Consider the following 23,857-nt stretch of genomic DNA (forward strand, 5'->3'; position numbering starts at 1 on the left):
CAGGTGAATGGCTTTTTGTCATGCCCACAACTACCTGTCTACTCTGTGTGTTAGCTGTCACGTAGACTTAAATTAACATCTCAATCAGGCATTCTCCAAATTACAAAGAAAGCAGCAAAACCACATCCTGACCTTTTGTTAGGTAGTGATGGCCTGTCTGGTAGGCTACGTGACCATCCTCAGATACCGACTATGGCTTTAGAGCCTGGCTGCCATACCAAATAGAAATATAAGCCTACAATGTACACTGTACATGTGAATTTCTTTTAGTTGTTAAGTCTTGACTGGACTACAATTTATGTACCATAAAAAAATCATTCACTGGAATTCGGGCATCATGGCACACGCCTATAATTCCAGCACTCAAGAAGCCAAGGCTGTGAGATCAAGAGTTCAAGCCTGGATTGAAAATCAATTTGCATGAGGCCCTTTCTTTCAAAAACAAAAAAAAAGTAACTTAAAAAATAGTATGTATACTGTAAGTGTACAGTACAATGATTCTTTTGTTGGGTGGTTTGGTTTTTGTTTTGGTAAATGTATACGTGCATGTAACCAACATCACAAGCCATCACACAAAGCTACCTTCAGTCTATTTTTGGTCAGATGCTGGACCTCACCCAGCCCACTCCACCTTCTCTTCCAGCTTTTGCCCTTTTCAGAAATGCCACGCAGATGGGCATCAGTCAGGTTTGGTTCACCAGGCATACTCACAAGGCGCCATGCTGTGCTTGATGCTAAGTGGTGCCTATTGTGAGGACCTAATACAGTTTGTTTATCCATTTTCCAGCTCACTGAGGGTGCTTTGATTGTCTGCTCAGGCCTGTTGTGAACGGCGATGTGATGCTTATTCTCAAGTGTGTTTGTTTCCATTTGTCTGGAAGGTGGGGAGGTAAAGTCCAAGGCCAGCTATATGAGATACCTTTGTAGATCACAGAACAGAGGCAGACTTTCCTGAAGGTCTGAGCACATCACCACATTTAGGATGTGAAAGTCACATCCTAAATCCCACCCTCTTGGCTCTTGGCTCTGCGTTGTCTTCTTTTCCCAGAAACTTTAGAAATGCAGAGAAGGAACATGTCAACAAAGCATGTCATCTTTCCCATTTACCATTATCAGAGATATTTGCTGGTTTGGGTTTGCTTTACATTTAGACATTCCCTATCAGCTCTTTTCTTCACAGACATGAGATTAATGCAAAATAAATAAATAAATAAAGCCAGTGTTAATCAATTCATGATGAGTGCACTGAGGTATTCTGGGTATTTTTCATGTTTTCTTTATCAATATTTTTCAAAATATATAGTATAATATATACTCGTTATAAAAAATTCAGATGGGCCTGGAGAAACAATTCAGTGATTAAGAGTGCTTAATGCACCAGATCCTAGCACCTGAGTAGCTAACTCTGCATGGTCTCGTATGTGTCTGTAACCCTGGCACTGAGATGGACAGATTGAGGCGGATACTGGGGCTTTCAGGGTGCCAAACTAACTGAAAAGAACATGAACTCCATGTTCAAGGAGAGACCTGCTTCAAAGTCATAGGCGGAGGGTGATAGAAGAGGATATGAACACATTCCTCTGTTCCTCTTTCACACACCTACCAGATACATGCCCATACAGCACACAGGCATGTACCAAATTCACAGAGAGAGAGAGCGAGAGAGAGAGAGAGAGAGAGAAATTTGAAATCATTTTCTAAAAACAGAACAAACGCTAACATGGAAACTATGATTTAATGAGAATAGAATAGAAGAATAGAATAGAATAGAATAGAATAGAATAGAATAGAATAGAATAGAATAGAATAGAATAGAACAGACTCTTGGCCATGCAAAATGAAGACTTTGGAAGGTGGGTGCTTGTGCAACATTGTGGATGTACTTGTGCCACTAACCCATACATTTTAAAGGTCAAGATTAATTTTGTTAGACATATTCTACCACAGTTGAGGCTGTTTCCAAGATAAATGTAAAGAGGGATTATTTAGAATAAAAAATAGTGTTTAACCTAAATGCGTAGCTTCTGTGAAGTTTTGGGTGCATAGACACGAATGACTTTAAAAGAGATCTTGCCATTTACCACAGCACAAATGAGTCTGGAGGGTACATATGCAAAATAAAATAAAGCAGACACTTGTACATAGACTCCAAAAAGAGAAGACATAGAAGAAAAAATCGTGAACACACCAAGCTTCAGTATTAGTGAGGGTAGCACTGGTCAGGTAGATAGACAATAGAGAGACACAGGTCAAAGGATAGAAAGTAGCAGACACACAGGATGAGTAATTCTGGAGTGTTTACGTAGGACATAAGGACCATGGACAGTAGACATGTATGTATTACAAGCTTTTCTTACCTCATGATTTTGGTGAGTTGGTTGCTCTTTTCATAAACAAAACCATTTTACTTACTATATTATTATTTTTATACTTCTTATTGTTGTTATTTCATTGTTAATATTGCTTTTGATAATATTATTTCTATATTCCATGTTGCAAACCCTAAATAAATATACCCAGTAAACTCATTCCAAAAGAACAAAGAGAACCACCCTTGGCTATGAACTTTTTCTTAAAGGCAGCCACAACTTCATGACTAACATCCTTGAAGATTTTTCACACATTTTCTAGGCTGTATTTACCAGGTTTCCAGGACCGTGTGTTCCCTGTATAGATGGGAGCGTTTGCATGCTCTGCGCTTGCAGGTTTTTATCTAACAGAGCCATCTTTCACATCAGTATCTAAAGTCCAGTTTCCTCTTTTATCAACTGAACTGTAATCAAAGAAAGGCTAACACATACTGTTGGGAACCAAGTGTGGCAAGCATCTTACAAGAGTGTCTGGTGAATGCCAACATTTCTGTCTACATATTCATCAAGTGCAAGAGGATATTAAGAGATGTATCTAGATAGCATTCCTATAACCACAGATGCAAAGCAAACCAGATGCACCTCATCCCACAACATCAGATACTAACAATGCCTAACAAGCCAATCCGATAGAACAGAAATTCTGTCATCTTGTTTTAGTTTGAATCCTCTAATTTTTTTTTGGTAAGGTTGGGCATCTTTTCCAGTGTTTAAATGGCTATTTGGTTTTCTCTGTGGAACACCTGTTTATGTTTGTTCTACATCCTCTTAGATTTTCTGATTTTTATATTCATTCATAGGAATGGTTTGTGTTAATGAATATTGTCTCTTCTATTTAATGAAATACATTCTTTCAATCTTTATCTGATGAATGTATGACCTCATGAATGTATTTTTCACTGTAAATGTTTAATTCTATGTTGTCAAATCTACTTTATACATCATAACATTTAGGTATCTTGTCTTACACAGAACCTCATCTGCAGGCCTGGGAGTGGGGTTCAGGAGTAGAGCATGTCCTTAGCATGATCCAGATTCTAGGTTCGATCCCAGTACCAAAAAGAAAGTAAAAACAGGAGGAAGAGGGAAAGGAGGAAAGGGGAGAACGGAAGGGGACCAGAAGGCTTCCTTCACCCATTTAAAGACCGGGCATTCATCTATGGAATATGCACGGATCGATGTTTTTATGTATTCACAGAATTGTTCAACTGTAACTGCTGTCTATTTTCACAACCTTCTGTGACCCCATAGGAAGAAGCCCTGTACCACAATTCTGATTGCCCTTTAATCCTTCCAGCCCCAGGCAAAAGCAACAAACTAATGTCTTTATGGATTTGCCTATTCTGGCTGAGGAATTAGTTCATTTGATAGAGTTCTCATCTAGCTCTGAGTTCAATTGCCTGAACCACTATGCCTATAATTCTAACTCTCACGCTTAGGAGATGGAAGCAGGAGGATCAGAAGTTCAGGGTCATCCTCAGTTACATGTCAAGTTCCAGGCTAACCTGAGCCACATGAGACCCTGTCTCAAAATAAAATAAAATAAAATAAAGTAATACATAGAATTATAGAGCATGCAGGACTTTGTGACTAATCTCTTTCATATAGCATGTTTTCCAAGCTCATCTATATTTTAGTATATACAAGTATTTCATTTTATTACCAAATAATGTTCCATTGTATACTATGTCTACTCATTAATTCATCTCATCAAAGAATATCTAAATTATTTCCACATTTGACTGTCATTAATATTGCTATAATGCTATGAATACTCGTGCACATTTGGGCTTTTTAAGTTCTTTATAGTGCATACTTACCGTCTTGTCGTAAGTGGTAACTCAGTGTTCCTGAACATTCATAATCCAAGTGTTATCAATGTCCATTTCCCTTACTCTTTCAGCATTCCAGACTGCTCCCCATTAAACAGTCACTCTCTTCTCCTCCCCCAGGCCCAGTGAGATCAGAACACTTTCCTTCTAACTTTCTAGATGAATGAGTCTACCTACTCTAGGTAGTGCATAGTAGAGGCATCGTGTAATATTCTTCCTTATTGCTCGTTTCAAATATTTCATCTTTGGGAATCATCCATGATACAACATGAAACAGGATTCCCTTCCTTTTAAAAACCAAATATCTTAGTTATTTTTTTATTTCTATGACAAAACACCATGACCAAAGCATTTTATTGCAGAAAGAGTTTGTTAGGAACTCTACAATTTGAGGAGGAATTGTGCCCACCATGCTGGGAAACGTGGGCAGCAGGCTAGCAGGCATGGTGCTGGAGCAGCAGCTGGGCTCTTATGTCCTGGTACATAAGCAGAAGGCAGAGAGGAGAGAGAGGTAGCTGGGAATAGCATGGGCTTTGAAACATCAAAGCCTACCCTCAGTGAGGTGACCCCTTCTTAATCCTTCCCAAACAGTTCCACCAACTGCGGACTAAATACTCGAACAGACGAGCCTATGGGGGCCGTTCTCATTCAAACCACCACATGGAATACTATCCCGTTGTATGCACGTACTGTCTTTTGCTCATCGGCTTGTCCATTGATGGACATTCACGTGGCTTCAGCTCTGCCTGCTGTGGATAATACTGCTGTGAATAAGTGCCAAGTATCCGAGTTTTTACTTCCCCTTTTTTAAGGGAGAGGAATGGCTGGCTCCTAATCTGTGTTTAGTGCTTTGTCTGCCCCATGTTAGAGCCAGCTGTGTACTCTCGTTCTGACCGCGCCACATCCTCACCACCCCTGGTTACTGTCTGGTTTTCGGGTTAGCACAGTCATACTGATGTGAGCTGGAACCCCACTGAGGTTTTGTATGTTTAAATTCTTTAATCCACGGGGTCAGTTAATTTGGAGTGGTGTTATTTTTTTTTTGTTTTGTTTTTGATTTTTGTTCCTTGAATATTCATGCATTTCCATTGCTTTACATAATGTTTTTAGTTTCTAGTAAATGTACATACATGTGTAGTAGTAACTGCTGTCCATCAAAAACCAATAACATACTATTCTGATTACTGTGTTTGGTGTCTGGTGGTACAAGTGTCTCTTTCAATGTGATTCTTTTTCAAAGTTGTCTTGTCAACACTTGAGTGTGTATCTTCTAGTTCACCTATGAATTGGTATAAAGTTCCATTTTAAACGTCCCCGTCAGGTTCTTCTTGAAATGGCAGCATTTGGAGATCAGCTTCGTCTTTCACTATCGATCATGTAGTGCGTGTTTTTACTTTCAATAGAAGCATGGTACGGAGAGCAAAAATCACGGCACTGATGATGGACTAATTTGACTGCTTGAAGAAACTCTGGGAGATGCTTAGGGAAAGTTCCTTCTGACCACAGAAGTCAAAGGAGCAGGGCAACAGGAAGTGGCCTGAGCTAGACTCCAGAGTGGGATTCACAAAGAATGGCCCCAGTTACGCAAGAACTTTTGCGCTGTGGACAATAAACAAATGCCCACACGCATACATGCATGTGTTTCTTTCTCTAGTATGACGCGGTCCGAATAAACCAACTCTACGAGCAAGCCAGGTGGGCTGTTCTCTTGGAGGAAATCGACTGCACAGAAGAAGAAATGTTGATCTTCGCAGCACTGCAGGTTGTGGGGATGTTTGCAGCTCTCCAAGGGGGTGGGGGTCTGCTGCTCTCCTCAGGGGTGGGGATGATTGCAGCTATCCAAGGGGGTGGGGGAGACAATTATAGTTTGTCTGGTTAAAGCCTTCTATTTGTTTCTTTAATGACGGAAATGAAAATTAAGAGAGTAATTTTCCGTGTAAAATGTTCCCCACAATCTATGTGTATGCACATGCTATATAAGGCATCTATTCTGCAATTCCCATTGCTTGTCTCTCACATGCACAGAGACAAGGCAAAACTAAGTTTGACCCCCAACTGTCTAAATCTCAAAATTAGCCCAGTTGGATGTCATTTTCCTGCATAGACAGACCTCCTTCCAGATGTTCGGGATTCCAGGGAAACTCTCCTCGAAGAAGAAGACATGGTTAATGATCCGCTTGTGGTGGGGTAGAGCAGGCCTGTAATCCCAGCATGTGAGAGACTAAGGCAGGAGGATCATAAATTCAAGGGCAGCTTAAGCTACCTAGAGAGTTTGAGACTAGCCTGAACAATCTGGCAAGATCCTGTCTCAAAAACATATATTAGGGTTGGAGAGGTGGCTCAGTGGTTAAGAGCATTGCCTGCTCTTCCAAAGGTCCTGAGTTCAATTCCCAGCAACCACATGGTGGCTCACAACCATCTGTAATGAGATGTGGTGCCCTCTCCTGGCCTGCAGGGATATATGCAGGCAGAACACTGAATACAGAATAAATAAATAAATCTTTAAAAATATATATATATATTAATTTAACTAAAGAAAACTAAAACCTCTCTTTATGTTTTAGTACCACATCAGCAAACTGTCACTGTGCACAGAAAGCCAGGACTTCGCAGCCAAGTCCGAGGTTGACGAGGTGGAAGCGGCACTCTCTAGTTTGGAAGTGACCCTCGAAGGCGGGAAGGCGGACAACACTTTGGTATGAACCTTCCGGTAACTCAGAATTTGTGCTGACAAATGCAGACTGGAACCGGAAGAACATTTCTCCCAAAAAGAAAAACAAGCCGCTCGCGTGACCCGCTTAAATTTAACAAGAACTGACATTTCTCAGGCTAGCGAGGCAAGGGACTGTAAGATATTTTCACCACCCCCCATGAAAGTTTTTGTATTGCGTTCTTTTGGGGGACCAGCTGGCACAGTATGTGGGGAAACTACAATGGGCTCCCCTACACTGGCACGGAACATGCCCTTGATCTTTTAAGTTTAGAAAGAGCTGTACAGCCTAGGGCAGCTGAGGATGAAGAAACAGGTAAGCCTTGGCACCTGGTCAGCCGTTGTCACTGAGCATGGCTGACCGAGGGGAAGGCCTGTGGCTAGGACAGCAGTTCTCAACTGTGGGTGGTGACCCCTTTGGAGTTGAATGACCCTGTCGCAAGAGTCACCTATCAGATATTTCCTTACCATTCATAACCATAACAAGATTACAGTTATGAAGTAGTAAAAGAAAATAATTTTATGGCTGGGGATCACCACAACATGAGGAACAGTATTAATGCTGTGTGAACGACAGTATTAGGAAGGTTGAGAACTACTGATCTAGAATAGAATCAAGCCGGGCGATGGTGGCGCACGCCTTTAATCCAGAATCAAACACTCCTAAACAATTTGGATTTCGGGAGCTAAACGCCTCCAGTCATCCCTAAGAAAGAAAAGCAGTTATCCCCCCTTGCCTCTCCCTGTAGGGGCTTGAACGGCAGCTTTGTCATTGGCACGCCCCTCTGGCTGCATTCTTTTCCTGGGCACTGCTTTTTTGTTTTAACTTCTTCAATCAAGGGAACAACTGCTGGCTTAACCACACTGAATCCAAGCAGTGGGGCTGCTGAAGCTGTGCTGAGCACTAAGAATGAGTCACGACATTCTTGGGCTTTCAGTCTGAGTCCTCTTATCAGTAACTGACTTCAAAGAGGGAGCAAACGCTTCCCACACAAGGCCAGTGCCTACTGGAGCAGAAATTGGAGTTCCTTTCCGCCTGCCGCCTACACTGAGTGTGTAACGGGAAGTTAATCCTGCTTGGACAAATGAGAAATTCCCTCCTTCCCCCGGGAGTTTTGTGTCCTGCCGCCAGCCTTCAATGGCCACCTCAGAATGAACTTTGAACCAGTTTCCTGCCAAGTTTAATCAGTGACCAGGCCTACCATAGTAGCCAACTTTAACTTAAAAATTACAGAAGATCTGTTCATACATAAAAGTCTGCATTCGTAACTCAAATTTTTAACTTGAATGATGTGTGAGTATAAGAAGGTACCCATTGGGTTTACTTCTTTTCACATTTTTATGCTCACAAAGAAAAGTGTTTTTATGTATGCCTATATACTAATTTTTAATATGTATGTTTGTATATTTAAAGACATATATTTATATATACAAACATACATATTAACAAATTAATATTGCCAACCAAGTCACCATCCAGGATTGGGAAAGAGGACTTTGTCACCTACCCAGGAGCCCCTGCATGTTCCTCATTCAGTTTCGCCCTTCCCCTCCCCTCCCCCAGACATAACTACTGGTTCATCTAACTAAGGAACTCAGTCTCTCGTGCTATTTCATTTTAATTAACTCAGATTTTAAAGTCTCTGTGGCAAGTGATTGCTGTGCTGCGTGGGGCAGGTGTGGATGGAAATGCCGTCCATAAGGTTCCTGCTGGTCACCCTTGCGTTTCTCTTTAGGAGGACATTACTGATATCCCGAAACTTGCAGATTATCTCAAGTTATTTAGGTAAGTAAGTTGAAAGGGCAAAAGAATGCCTTGTAGCAGACACCCACAAGTAGGGCCTGGGGTTGGGCATAATTGTATAACCAGCGGGCAGGTTCATGGGTCAAAGGCGGGCTCTGACTTATGGGTTTTGTCACAAGAGTTGTTGAATGAGTTGAACCTTAACCCCCACCCCATGCACTGGCCGCCTAGAGTGGAGATTTTATGACTCTGAGCTTTAGTTTCCCAAGCTGTAAAGTGAGGGGTATACCTCTTCTTGAGCTTGTTGGAAGCACTGGATCAAATGGGACATCTGAAGAATGTAGCCTGGTGCCTGGCACAGAGATGCTCGCAGACCAGTGGTATAAACACGAGCAGGTCAGCAAGAATGAACATCTGTCTCACAACAGCCTTTCTGCTAGGGTCTGCTCAGGAGGCTCAGGACCCTGACACTATTGGGGAGCCGTTTGGCAGTGTAATCACGGTCTGTTTCTGTTTGTTCCTGGGTCTCCATTCACCTGTTCAGTGTTGGTCAACCTTCTGCCGTCTCTGTTTGTTTTAATGGATGACTGCCACGCTTGTGATAGTGCCAAGGAGTGCTAAGTTGAAAGAAACAAAGCACTCACTGTGTCGCTTTATGGTTTATTGACTTCTCTTAACAAACCAAAACTTCACTGGGGCACCTGGCCTTGAGAGAAACGCAAGTTGCTTTTGACCACACAAGAGGCAAAGAAGGCCTTGCAAAGACTGACTGGTGAATGGTGTCTCCATGAGAAGCAAGGGTCCAAAGATGTCATTTGTCACTGGGTGACTAGGGTTGGTTGGTTTGGTCTTTTGTTATGTTGACAGGGTATGGTCTCAGGTCTCTTCTGTGGCACAAGAAGCTGTAACTACAATTGATCAGTCTGATGATACTCAGAGCTTCAGGGAAAAGAGTACTTTGATGTGGCAAATTATAGCCTTAGAAAATACATAAAATTATTTCACAAAGAAATTTAGTTTTCATAGTCTCTGAAGACAGTAGAGCCGGCACATCATGAAACAAATGAAGACAGCCCCTTCCTGTAGGTGTTCTAGTGTTTTACAAAGGGATGATGTGTTGAAAACGGCCTGTGTTCTGCTGCCTGGTGGCTTTACTTTTCAAAAACAAGTATCCTACACTTACCATCACTTGTAAGCCACCATATGCTTCCAAAACAGTTTACACAGTTTCTCCCTGGAGGGACCAGTGATTGTGCAATAGTGATAGAATGACCAGGTTTTGAAAAATAGGAATGTTGTGAAGATGGCATTTCTTAATTTTTTTTGTATTTTATGTATATGAGTGTTTTGACTGCATGTGTGTGTGTATGTGTGTGTGTGTGTGTGTGTGTGTGTGTGTATCATGTGCATACCTGGTGCCCACAGAGGCCAGAAGAGGCATCCAAGTCTGAGGAAATAGAATTACGGGTGATTGTGAGCTACCATGTGGGTGCAGCAAGTGTTCTTAACTGCTGAGCCAACTCTCCATCCCCCCAAAATAACATTTTTAAAATATTCTGCAATGTTTCCATGGCTACCCTGCTGCCAATAATCATGCCATGTATTAAAGAAACAAATGCTGAGAGTGTTGGCACACGCCTTTAATCCCAGCACTCAAGAGACAGGGATCTCCGGATCTCCAGGAGTTCAAGGCCAGCCTAGTCTACAAAGCCAGTGCCAGGACAGCTAGGACTGTTACACAGAGAAACCCTGTCTCAAAAAACCCAAAACATCACAACTGTCATAGCTCTAAAACATAAAATTTAGAGAAGTGGAAGGCAGAAGTAGCATGATGGTGTGATCTGGAATAAGAAGGAAATGGGTGAGGCCTAGGGGATACAGAGCTTATGTGTAAGATAAGGAAATCCTGGAGGTCTCCATGGCAAAGAGGAATTTCCTAAGAAAATCGACTGCTCTTACACTGAAGAGAATGGGGATAAGGAAAGCACGAGGAAACTTGGACAGATTTCTAACATACAGGTGGCGTTAAGGGTGATGATTTCACACTGGTACCCCGAAACTCATCCAGATTTGTATACTAAGTGTATAAAACTCTTTACATGTCAAAAAATAAAATTAAAAACTCCTCAGTGACAACCATTCCTGATTACAGCACGAAAATAGTAATTTTTAGCCTGTTGTCTTAGAGTTTCTGTGGCTGTGAAGAGACACCATGACCATGGCAACTCTTACAAAGGAAAACGTTCGCTGGGTAGCTCACTTACAGTTCAGAGGTTCAGTCCGTTGTCACGGCTGGAAGCAAGGCAGCGTGCAGGCAAACTTGGTGCTAAAGAAGGAGCCGAGATTCCTCCACCTTGATCTGCAGGCAACAAGAAGTGGTCTGAGACATTGGTGTGGCTTGAGCACATAAGAAACCTCAAAGCTCACCTCCCCAGTGACACACTTCCTCTAACAAGGCCACGCCCATTCCAATAAAGCCAGACCTCCTAATAGTGCCTCTCCCTTTGGCAGCCATTTTCTTTCAAACCACCCACAACTGCCATACAAAGTGATGCATTGTGCTGTCTTCCCACATAAGTGTCATTATACTTTCTTCTCATTCATCCCCCCCACCCACCCACCCACCCCTAAGGTAGTTTTACAAACGCAATAATGGCTGAGGAAAGAGTTCAGTGGCAGAGTGTCTGTCCAGTGTGCCAGGTCCTGGTTCAGTCCTCAAAACCATAAAAGAAAAGAAAAGAAAAGGTCTGAATGCTTTTAAAATATGGTAACATATAATTCCATGTTGGATATTGCCTAATTCAAGAGCTACAGTGAGTTTGAAGCGTACTTATTAAAAATATCAAAATTCCATATATTCTACTTAACTTTTCTAAGCGAGTGACTGGCCTCAGTGAAGCTGGGATTTAGAAGTTCTGTCTCGACAGACCCTTGCACAGGAGGGCTCTAGCGTCACAATTCAGTAATACAGCCGAGGTAAACCCACTGGGCTTTGAGAAAGTAACTGCTTCCTCTCTTGAAATGGGCTTAATGTTTCACTCCATATTTTTGTGTAGATCTAACAACGTTTTTAGTAGTACAGTGTTACTGCCTGGAAATACTTACACGTTCATAAGGGAGGCAGGTATTCAAAATAGCTTCATGGGTTTTTGTTGTTGTTGTTTGGTAGGTTGGTTTAGTTTTTTCTGGTTTTTTAAGGCAGGTTTTCACTAAACAGCCCTGGCTGTCCTGGAACTCTCTTTGTAGACCAGGCTGGCCGTGAACTCACAGAGGTCCACCTGCCTCTGCCTCCTGAGTGCTGAGACTAAAGGCTCACACTGCCACCACAAGGCAAATCTTTTTTTTTTATTATTTTACATTCAGACTTCAGTTTCTTCTTCCTCCTCTAAGTCCTCCCTCAATCTCCCCTCTCCTCCACCCCATCCTCTCTATTCAGAAAAGGGCAGGCTGCCCATGGATACCAACAAAACATGGCATATCAAGCTGCAGTAAGACTAAGCACCTCCCCTTTGTATTAAGGCTGCACAAGGCAATCTAATAAGAGGAATAGGGTCCCAAAAGCCAGAAAAAGAGTCAAAGACAGCCCCTGCTCCCACTGTCAGGAGACCCACAGTGGCGGAGGAAGAACATGGACTCAAGAGGTCTGACTTACGACCTTCGGGCCTTTGCATTAATTTGTGCAACATTTCACTTCTTGCTTTTGTATGTTAGTGGGCTCGGGTGCAGTTCAGTGGTACAGCACTCACTGAGCATGCCCAAAGCTCTGGGTCTGATCTGTATGATCTTTATATGTCTGCTAACATATAAAGATTATGTTATCCCAAGGCCTTACTCCACTGAAAATTTGCAGTGTGTCCTGCAGTTCTGACTGGTGTTTAAACATTTGCTGTACTTTAATTTGCAGGCCCAAGAAGCTAATGTTAAAAGCTTTCAAGCAATACTGGTTTGTCTTTAAGGACACGTCTATAGCCTACTTTAAAAATAAGGAACTTGAACAAGGAGAGCCAATAGAAAAACTAAACATTAGAGGTAAGAGCTTTTGGCACCTCGCTGTGGCATCCAGCGGGATCCAGGAGAACTCTGAGCCCCGCTGCTTGCCGCAGGAGCTCCTCGGCATTACAGAGCATGCGCATCGCGTGGAGTCCATGCTGTGCTCTCCCTTGTCACCCAGCCTGCTAGGCTTTCTCATTCAGAAACAGTTGTGTCCAGGCTGGGGCTTGACTTGGGGGTAGAGTGTGGACTTTTGTGCAAGATCCCTGGTTCGATGCTAAGCACTAGAGATGGGGAGGGGGCCAGGAAATGCCAAGAAATGTTATGTTTCGTTCTTAGTTACTTCGGTGCGCATTCTAATTGCTGGAAGTGACTAGGAGTGTATTGGTGTCTGTGCTTCCTGGGTTATCTGATTGGCCAGTGACCTCAGCTCTGCCATCGCTGCAGCAAAGAATCGCTTCTGCTTTGCTCTCTTTTAAATTTTTATTCATACCAGGAGAGGGGTTAACCTCCTGAGGCAGGAGGATTATGGATTCAAGGCCAGTCTAAGCTACACAGCAAATTCAAAGCCAGTCTGGGACATGCTGAGATCTTGTCTCAAAATACATACATACATACATACATACATACATACATACATACATATAATTTCTCCTTACAAGACAGCCAATATCATCCTTTTAGATGGATTCAATTGATTTTTAAAGAAAATAATAAAATCATTTTCTATGTCCATGTTGTTTATAAACCTATTTAATTTTCCTTAAATTATTGTTATCAGCTGCTCCTCTGGCTTTGGCTTATGGTCATGTCTTTGCTGCAGATGTACGCGGGTACTTATTACAACAGATTTCCCAGCCCTCAGTTTCCCCCTGCTTTTTGTTTCAGGCTGTGAGATTGCACCAGATGTGAATGTGGCTGGGAGAAAATTCGGAATCAAGTTACTAATCCCCGTCGCCGATGGGATGAACGAAGTGTATTTGAGATGTGACCACGTAAGTACAGTCACGAAATCTCATCAGTTCCTCTGGATTAAGATGAAGATCAGGGGTTGGCGAGGTGGCTCAGTGAGGAAAGGCGCCTGCTGCCAAATGGGATGATCTGAGTTCGATCCCCAGGACTCAACAGCGGAAGGAAAATGCTGACTCCCCTAGATCATCTTTTGATCTCCTCCACTCATACACCAGGATACACACGCACCCACCCCAACACACACACACACACACACACACAATAAATGAATAAATAAAAAAATTGAATCCTAAGAGCAAAACACACAGATGCTGTTGATGTACATATAATGGGCTCATCCCATAAACACATAATAAATTAAAATTACCCTTCAGTCAAAATTGCACTTTAAACACCTAACCTACAAACATCCCAGCTAAATCTACCTCAGGCATGCTCAGAACATACAGTAGCCTACACATAGGCTAAATCACTGAACCTAACACCTATACCATAGTAAGTACTAAATACTCTATGTGATGTATTGAGTTCTGTACTGAAAGGGAAAAAGAATGATTGTGAACCTCACTGCAAAATCGAAGGCTCCTCTATAGAACTGTAGGAGACAGCAGCCCCATAGAGGTAGTAGGTAAGTAGTGTTGCCCCGATGTTCTGAAAGCGTTTGAATGTCCAGTGGGAGAGTCTGATGTTCCAGGCTGATAGTAGCTGGCTGTATCTTACTGAACTACAGGTCTACCCAAGCTTGGCTCCTTATTTCAGTGTGAGCTGACTTCCTTCTGGGTCTCAAGATGTCTGCTGCAAGCATTCAAGAGTAATAGGAACTGCCACTAACTGGTTCCTATCCCATCCAAGGCCCTGATTGCCTCCTTAGAGTTAGAATCTTTACCTAGGATAGATGGGGATACAAATAATACATAAGGCTAGAGAGGGGTGTTCTTCATCACGTATGTCACCATGGTATGAAGGCAGAAATAGTACCTAGGAAGTTCTTGGGAAATTTGGGGCTTCATTTGTCTCCACTGCTCAGTACTTCTTTGTCTCCTCACATCATTTTTGCACACAAAGTTCTAGGTGCAAAAAAAAAGAACACATTTTGAAAGCTCTTACTGAGTGTTCCCCTCAGTGGATGGCGGTCATTCAGAGCGTGTGCCACGTCACATCTTTCCTTGATTGAGAACAATAGTTTTGTATCGTAGCCCAAGGCCTCTGTTGCCTCTCACCCCTTTGGCTAAGATCGGCTACGGAGCCAGTCTCTGCTGGTCTGTGGCAAGGTAGCTCACCTGATGAACTTGCTTCTAAGCCCTCTTGCCTTTGTTTCAGGAGGATCAATATGCCCGGTGGATGGCAGCCTGTGTCTTGGCATCAAAGGGTAAAACTATGGCAGACAGCTCCTATCAGCCAGAGGTCTTCAGCATCCTTTCGTTTCTGAAGATGAAAAACCGGAATACATCGCTTCCGGTGGCTTCCAGTGCCGAAAGCATGGATATGAACCCGGAATGTCTAGTGTCACCTCGCTGTGCAAAAAAGCACAAGTCTAAACAGGTTCTCACCTGCTTGGTTGTTTGTATACAGGAATTAACACTCTAAAATAAAAGGAGGAACTCCATTCAATTAAGGCCATCATCATAAAAATTAGGCTAAGGGAGAAATTTGACAGTGCCCTGGGAAGTAGATGATGGGGCAGAATTACTGTTGATTTTGTTAGAGATTATTTTACTGCTGACTGAATATAGTAATAGTTCGGCGTTTAACTTAATTAAGGATAAAACCATTAAGAACAAAATTATGCTCCCATAGAGTGGGTTAGAGGTTGCCCAGGTGAACCTATTCCAGTGGAATGGCAATGAAAAGAGAGAGCCAGATGCACAAACCTTAGAAGGGTGCATTTGTTGACTGAGCTTGGCCCTCCTCCTACTCAATGACTTTGACAACTCTGCAGAAGGGAGAAAGCGAATTAACTACCTGGTTATAATCGATAGGATGCGCCACCTGCGCAGAGCTCAGTGGAGCCCTCTACTTTCCGCTATCACTGAGGATCTAGAGCGAGGCGAATGATTAGAAAGCAATCAGCGAGTGTGAAGCAGGGTCTGACGCCTCCTGTTTCTGCTTAGCTGGCAGCCCGGATCCTGGAAGCTCACCATAACGTGGCCCAGATGCCTCTGGTGGAAGCCAAACTGCAGTTCATACAGGCATGGCAGTCCTTACCGGAGTTCGGCCTCACCTACTACCTGGTCAGGTAATTCCAGGGTCCGTGTGCCTTTCACTTTCCCTTCAGCCATCGATGACTTCCTGGAAGCCTACTCTGTTCTCAGACGTCAAGTTCTTCTTGTTTTAGCATGTTTCCATTTCACAAAGGGCCCCAGTACTCTGGCTGCCCTTGAGAATCTTCCATACCTTCTGCTAGTGAGTAAACCCTCCCTGAAACTCAGCTACATGTAGGGAAGGAAATGTTGAGATTTTATTAAGAAATTTTGTTCTTTTGGGCTAACCACCTGTCCCAAACCAAAAGGAGAATCTCAGCTCCTGAGTCTGTGCCACCTGCGACCTCCCTTCATGTCCTTTCTCTCCCTGCTATGTGTCTTATGGTGTGACCCATGTGTGGCTTTATAGAGTTTTGGGTTTCCAGAGAGATGCCCTAGCAAACAGATGTGTCGTGTCCCCCAGCCTTTCCAGAAAAGACACTGTTCCTGTGGATCACCGAAGATCATTCTGGTTCTGAATGTCTCATGTGTGGCTCATCTATTATTACCTTCTTGTAGTTTACAGATGAGAAAACGGAGTTAATGTAATTTGTCCAAGTTCAGCCCGATAGCCAGGGACACCGACACTGGTAATCTGCACTGGTACAATGACTCTGTCTGGCATATAAAGTATGGTTCTCCAAAATATGTCCATAGACAGCGCAGTGAGAGACCCACGCTCCTTTTCAGAATGCTGGATTCCCCTCATCAATATTAACCATCTGGGCACACATGCATAGAATGAAGGTCAGAAACTAGATCTAACATCTTAAAGTATTTTAATATTACTGCCCAGGAGTGGGAACTGAGCGTCAGCTAAAGTGCCCTACTCTAGAAGCAGATTGCTTACTGTCTTTTCTTCTGAGATAATTTAGAAATGTCATAAGGTCACCTTTGAGAAACTGTATGTGGGGGCAGAGAGCTGGCCCAGCAGGTAAAAGCTGTACAAGCCTGGTGACCTGGTGGCCTGAGTTCCCTGGAACCCACATAAAGGTGGAAGGACAGAAATGACTCCAGAAAGTTGTCCTCTGACCTTCACACATGTGCTCTGCACCCACACATATACATCACGTGTACAAACAACAACGAGAAGTTATTTTAAAGAAGTTACATATGAGTAACAGTTGCTCTCTTAATACCGTCATTTTCAGATTTAAAGGGAGCAAGAAAGATGACATTCTGGGAGTTTCCTACAACAGGTTGATTAGAATCGATGCAGTCACCGGGATTCCAGTTACAACGTGGAGATTCGCCAACATGAAGCAGTGGAACGTAAACTGGGAGATCCGGCAGGTAAGGCAGGAGCTTCCGATAATACAGGCTGACCCACAAACATACATTCTCGGAGATTCTCACTATTCTGTTCCTTTAAGTTGCCTTTGCATTGAGAACTCATGAGCCAGAAACATGTGGTAACAGCCTCTTGAAATACTAACATACGTTTCTGAGCCGTTTCCTAACAAATCTAGGCCCAAAGTTATTCACTTAACACTGCCAACTGACGTAGCTCTGTGAAGACTTCTCTTGCAGGCAGATTATAAAACTGCTGTACAGTTTGTTCCATTTTCATAAACTCACCCTAAGACTATATATGTTTGAGCACAATCATTGCTTAGCAGAAACCACCTTAAATGAAACCCTACACAAAACAAAGCCAAAAAAAAACCTCATCTAACTGCCAAGAGCTAGGACTGCCTGTGGACCCAGCAGCTCAGTTGCCTACCCAGACACTCCAGGCCCAAGAGGGGAAGAGTGCCGAAAGCAATAGAGATACCCAGAGGTGGCCAAAAAGCCTTGTCCCATAAGATGAGCTCTCGAGCCCACAGCTGTGTGACAGCTGCCATCATTTTACATCCTAGGAACTATACTTAGGCCAATGCCAAGCATACATCATAGAAAATTCTAGATAAAGTTAGAAGTGCCTTAGAATCCTGCTGATGATGCAGAAGAGTTTGCTGCTGATGATATAAAAGTCTGTCTTGGGGATGGTGGGGTGGCTCAGTGGTTAAGAGTGCATGCCGTACATGCACAAGGGACCTGGGTTTCAATCCTCAGCATCCACGGAAACCATTAGGCATGACTATAAACGCACATAACGCCAGCATTGAGTGGTGAAGTCAGGACATCCCAGGAGCTTGCTGCACAGCCAAGCTAGCTCAAACATGGAGCTTTTGTTCCACGAGGGACCCCGTCTTAAAGGGATAGTGGAGACTAATAGAGGAAAGCACCTGGCCCTGTCCTCTGGCCTCCACGGAGTGCACACGGGCACGCGCATATCCACACACACCCCAACACACGCCAAAATAAACCCATAAGACTCAATATTCCATTGCTCCTTTTACAGTCTCATTTTCCTAAGTGAGAACCAGCAGCGTGACAGAGCAGTGAGAGACCCACACTACTTTTCAGAATGTTAGATTCCCCTCAGCAAGATTACCTGCCTGGTCACGCATGCATAGAATGGAGGTCAGAAATTAGATCTTAAAACATTTTAATATTACTGCCCAGGAGCGGGAACTGAGCGTCATTCGTTTTTAAAGTTCTGCAGGGAATTCCCAGGGTGGGAATGGGCCATTCTCTACGTCTTCTAGTTTTAGAACTTATTTTTTTTTAATATTTATTTATTTATTATGTATACAATATTCTGTCTGCATGCGTGCCTGCAGGCCAGAAGAGGGCACCAGACCCCATTACAGATGGTTGTGAGCCATCATGTGGTTGCTGGGAATTGAACTCAGGACCTTTGGAAGAGCAGGCAATGCTCTTAACCTCTGAGCCATCTCTCCAGTCCCTAGTTTTAGAACTTATAACGTCCATGTAGGAAAGGCCAACGGACAGCCGCTGCTGGACAACTAAGGCAGGCATTCTGTTCTCCATTAAAGAATCTGCACTCCACAACGGTGGCTCACACTCATAATCCTAGAACTCAGGAGGCTGAGACAGGAGGATCGCTGCAAGTTCAGGACTTCCAGCCTAGGCTACACACAGTGAGACCTCATCTTAGAGTGTCCACAAGGCTAGCCAGCGGTGGTTAAAAGCTAGTTAGCGCACACTCTTCATCCCAGCATTCGGAAGACAGAGGCAAGCGGATTTCTGAGTTTGAGGCTAGCCTAGTCTACAGAGTGAGTTCCAGGCTACACAGAGAAATCCTGTCTCTAAAAAGCAAACGAACAAACAACAAGAAAAAAGAGAGTCCACAATGCTTCTTTCCCCTCCACACAGAGGGACTTTCTTACCTCTTAAAGAGCAAAGACGCGCATCAGAGCTAATACCACAAGGGGGCGCAAAGAGGCAAGGCATCCTTCAGAAAGCCCGTTTTCTGCGTGGTGTTTTGGGGACTGTCTCCAGCCTAACAGCTGCTTTCTTGGCCTTCCTTATCAGGATTTAAGGTTATTCGTGGCTTTCTTTTCCAGGTAGCAATCGAGTTTGACCAAAATGTCTCCATCGCATTCACCTGCCTAAGTGCAGATTGCAAGATTGTGCACGAGTACATCGGGGGCTACATTTTCCTGTCCACGCGATCCAAGGACCAAAATGAAACGCTCGATGAGGACCTCTTTCACAAACTGACTGGCGGTCAGGACTGAAGTGAAGCAGGCCTACTTGGCTTCTGTGGATCTAGGAGACCTCCCAGGATGGATAGGACCTGCACCTTTCCCAGTGTGTAGATTCCAGACTCACACAACGTACTCTTATCGCCAGATGCCCAGCTCCTTGCCTCATCCGAACTCATTGCAAGCGCGAGCACATCGCTGGCCTGACTTTGCCTGGAACTGCCAGCAGTAGACTGGGCTCCTGCTGCTTTTCCTATATACTGGGTGGGGAGAGAGGGGGGTGCTACTCTGACTGCTCTAAGGCCCAACACGGTTGGTTCTCCAGTTCCGTGGCTTTGCAAGCACCTGTATGTAGTTAGCAGTTGACCTCCTGCTTAGTGCCTCACGGTAAGTGAGCGCTGAGAACAGAAGGGTCACAGCGATGTGTCTGTCGCAAGTCCACATCTCATTCTGAAAACTCGGATCCTTCCTTGACAAAAGCGATCGCGGCTCTCATCTCGCCAAGATGACAAATGGAGTCTGAACACGCCTTTTCTCTGGAGGTCAAAGAGAGGAGTGGGGCGGATCAGGGTTACTGCGGTCTTCAGCACCATCAGTCTACAGGGACTGTCGCATCTGTCTAATCATTGGCCCTCCCATTATTGCTGACACTAGAAGCCCCTTTCCTAGGAACTCCCATAGACACATTGAAGTCCTTCTTGAAGACGTGCACTGAAGGGGTTACAGGGAAGCCCGTTCTTAGCTGAGGTCCATGACTCAATGACTTCTCTTCCAGACTGGGTCTCGAGAAAACAGGCCCAGCTCTCTCTTAATGAAAACCACCTTCCATGGAGCTGGAAAGGTGGCTCAGCAGGTAAGAGGGCTTGCTGCTCTTCCAAGGGACCTTAACTGAGTTCCCAGTGCCCTAGCTTCCGGGATCCGATTCCTTCTACCAGACTCCGTGTGCACCTGTATTGTCATGCACACGCCGCGCAAAACACACACATGTAATTAAAAATGACTCAGAAAGACAAAAGCACCCCTGACAGGATTCAGAATCCAATCTCAGGCCTCCATCCCAACCGAGGTAAGGAAAGGAGGGAAGACCTGTTCCTGGAGCCCACCATGCTGAAGCTCTGAGAACTAATGACTGGCTGGCTGCCTCTAGAGCTCTGGCTGGTCTGCGTGATGAGAAGTGGCCGTCCCCTCAGCAGAGCTCTGGGTATGGAGTCTGTGTCTACGATTCTGGGCATTTTCCCTAACCAGCTTCAGCTTTGCAAATCCCAAGACAACAACAGCTTCTTGGGGGCTGCTTTTTTGCTAGTCATCCCCGGCCTGCTACGGTCCTTGGCAGCTGCCTGAATGTCACATTCTGGTTTTCCAGCAAGAGGGAATGAGTGGGTTTTGAGTAGGTGGAACACAGCACCAGAGCGAAAGGGAGATGTTTTCTTCTGTTCATACACAGCCTTTCTCCTTCCACATGAATTCAAACCACACAGATAGAGGAAAGGCTCTGCCTGAACTCTGCCAACCTCCTAGGCCCACTCTCCAGGGACCTGGCTGGAGCCCAGAGCTCTTTAAGCCTCAGCTGTTGCTTTTTTTCCCAACAAAGCCACCTGGGAAGTGAGAGTTCTGCAATCCCAGGAGTCAGGAGACAGTCCTGGCTGGAGGCCACAGACCTGAGCCAGAGGAACCTTCTGGAGGTTTCTTTCCGCCTCTCCTTAGAGATGTGTATTCATGAGCCTTCAGGCGTCCACTCGGTTTCTGAGACTCAACTTAGCTCAGAAATGCTTTAGGCATTTGGAAGTTCTGGCTCCCGTCACAAAGAACTTAGTTTGGAAAGTTGTATGCAGACACCATTGTTAAATGAACGCAGTGCGCATGGCGGTGGTTACTCCTCTGCTGTCCTGGACTCTACTGTTTGGAGCCGAGATGGGAGGCTGGGTGTAGCCCACACATCTTTAATCTCAGCCCTCAGGAGGCAGAAGCAGGCAGACCTCTGAGTCCGCGGCCAGTCAGGGCACCATAATGAGACCATCTCCCAAACAGAAACCATTTGCATGCTAGCGTCTAGACAGATCTTTCAGGCCCTGGTCACAAGGACCTCATTGACTCCATGTCACCTTGATGTCACCAATGACCGCTCTACTTGCCTAGTCTACCCAAACCCAGTCCTTCAGGTCAGTCCCTCCTTAACTTTTCATGGTTGGCTGACATTTCCATGAAATCCTCAGAGGAACTGGCTACATTCTATCCAAACTTCAGGCAGTTTTGAGTAGTGTTTCTCCTGTGGCTCCACCCAACATCTCAAAGGAATAAATTGGTGTGAGAAGGAAACTTTAAAGGCCACTGCTCCAAAAAACAGCTTTGTTCTTCCTTCCTTCCCTTCCTTTCAACATGTGGGTACAAAAGGTCAGGTCATTGTCCTCAGTGAAACTTTAAAGTAATGTGTGCCCCCACCACCATTTGCTGTACTATCTGCCATGGATGCTGAAATCTGTATTGTATTATTTATGTGACTTTTAAAATTGAGTTTTATATGGATTTGAATATAGTCCAGTTGTGTCTTATCTGGCCTTCTGTCTGTTTAAAAGTGAACATTCTCTCTGCTATGGAAAAAGAATCCAGGCAGGTCAACCCTGGACATCTGCACACCAGTGTTCTAGCTCCTCCAGGCACTTTGAGAGTGCTTGACCTTGAATCTAAGAGGTCAGCTTAGAACCTGTGCTTTCTTAACCTGTGTTTTCAGCTCTTCCCTCACTGGGCATTAGGTTTCCTGTCCTGTCCTTACTGTGGCCTGCATGTCCCTTTCTAGATCTTGAAAAACCACCAGAAAACAAAGACATACATATGCAGAGAAAGAAAGAGCCAAGACCTCCGCCTTCCCTAGCTGGGTGCTGAGGGCTCCTCTTTATTTGATGGATAACGGTCCCGCATAGGTATAAACCTGTGATTTAGAGGCTCCTCCCATGAAATTCTCACATCAGTCCATGGGGGAGCGGGGAAAGTAGAGCTTGTTTTACTGTTCTGCTGACAGAAGAAAGCTGGGGGGGGGGGGGAGCTACCCTGAGGTCATATGGCTGAAAGGCAGTGGAACCAGGTTTCAAAGTCAAGTTAGTCAACCTTCTCCCACCCTGCTCAGCCTTGAGGCACTAGCCACCTGCCACGTGTCCCCCACTCACGGGCCGCTGTGACTCAGTGTCCACCACTCCCAGTCACCAAGTCAACATCCCCACGTCAGACTGATACTGGTAGGAAAGTGTCACCAGCTTCGGGAAAGTGGCTGTCTCAGAGTTAGACGGGCGGGTAGAGGTGAACCAAGGAAGTCTGAGAGAAAAATAACTCACTTAAAAAGTTTCTTTCTTTTTTTTTTTAATTTGGGTTTTGAATTCTAAAAAGTAAGGGAATGAGTCTTTTCATTTGAAAGCTAGTCCTTGAGTCAGTGGCCTTAGAATCCAGGGTGTTTTGCAACAGTTATTTCCTGAAGCAGTGTAAAAACTATCTAATTTGCCTGAGGATGTATCTCGGTTAGTATGCTTCATGTCTAGTGAGCATGAAGCACAGCTTCAAAGTTTACCCATAAAAATCTAAACCTAAGAGTACGTGGTAACTTCTCAGACTTCTTTGCAAAGGAAACGATCTTGCTCAATGAAGAATGGGACCCTAATAATTAAACCATCCCTAAGCCCAGAGTCACATGAAACCCAGTCTTAATGCCACCTCCAACATTTTACGATCACATGACATGAAAAACTGGGCCCTAAGGAGGAGGCAGGGTCCTTTGTGAGGAAGCAGAGGACTTCTGAGAAAGGTTCCAAAGCCAATGTGGTATGATCCAAACAACGCATCATCATGAGGCCTTGGTGGCCCCCATACAGACTGTAATGGGGAAGGCACTGTGCTGGCAGTGGGGGAGCTGGTTTGAGTGCAGTGCCTGGCTGGATCCCAAGTGTGCCATATGGCTATCAGGAGAGAGCAAGGGCACTCCTCCCAGCATCATAGCATTGTAACAGTGGGGTATTCTTGGAACTGAAGAGGACTGGGGTCTTTACAAAAGGGACTAGATCTCTCTGTTGTCACTCAATTTTATGGCTGCCCTCAAAGAACCAGGATTAGAAGTCAGGCCAACTTCTGACAATCACAGCTACATTTTTTGAAAAAGCCAAACCAGTGTTTCTTTTCCCAAAGATACACACTTTCAACAAGAATTTTCTCACTGCTGTTAAAGGCCATGTGTCGAGTATTAAACCCCCAAAGATTTCAAGCTGAGACCTTACTACTCAAAAGGTAGTCCTCGGCCAGCACATCTGTCAGAAACCAAACCAGGACAGAGTCAGCAAGGCACTATAAGGCACACGGCAAGAGGCTGTGCAAATGCCCACACAACACAGCCTTCTCATCTGGGCCAGCTCGTCTGGCTATGTAATTTACATTTCAGGCTAAGAAGACAGGCATACTGTTGCCAGA

The 23,857-nt window shown here is 44.3% G+C and overlaps 1 protein-coding gene across 1 annotated transcript in view; it reads left to right on the plus strand.

Moving 5' to 3' along the window:
- Positions 1 to 19,457, plus strand: part of Fermt1 (FERM domain containing kindlin 1) — a 32,122-nt gene extending 12,665 nt beyond the window's left edge. The window contains exons 6-14 of the mRNA XM_057781154.1: positions 5,856 to 5,963; positions 6,766 to 6,897; positions 8,648 to 8,697; positions 12,560 to 12,684; positions 13,534 to 13,640; positions 14,938 to 15,159; positions 15,729 to 15,853; positions 17,009 to 17,150; positions 19,271 to 19,457. Of these exons, the coding sequence (XP_057637137.1) occupies positions 5,856 to 5,963; positions 6,766 to 6,897; positions 8,648 to 8,697; positions 12,560 to 12,684; positions 13,534 to 13,640; positions 14,938 to 15,159; positions 15,729 to 15,853; positions 17,009 to 17,150; positions 19,271 to 19,444 (1,185 nt within the window). The 3' untranslated portion in view covers positions 19,445 to 19,457. The remainder of the gene's footprint in view (positions 1 to 5,855; positions 5,964 to 6,765; positions 6,898 to 8,647; positions 8,698 to 12,559; positions 12,685 to 13,533; positions 13,641 to 14,937; positions 15,160 to 15,728; positions 15,854 to 17,008; positions 17,151 to 19,270) is intronic.
- Positions 19,458 to 23,857: the final 4,400 nt, after the last annotated feature.

This window comes from Chionomys nivalis, chromosome 9 (genome assembly GCF_950005125.1).
Source record: "Chionomys nivalis chromosome 9, mChiNiv1.1, whole genome shotgun sequence".
In the NCBI taxonomy this organism is placed as follows: domain Eukaryota; kingdom Metazoa; phylum Chordata; class Mammalia; order Rodentia; family Cricetidae; genus Chionomys; species Chionomys nivalis.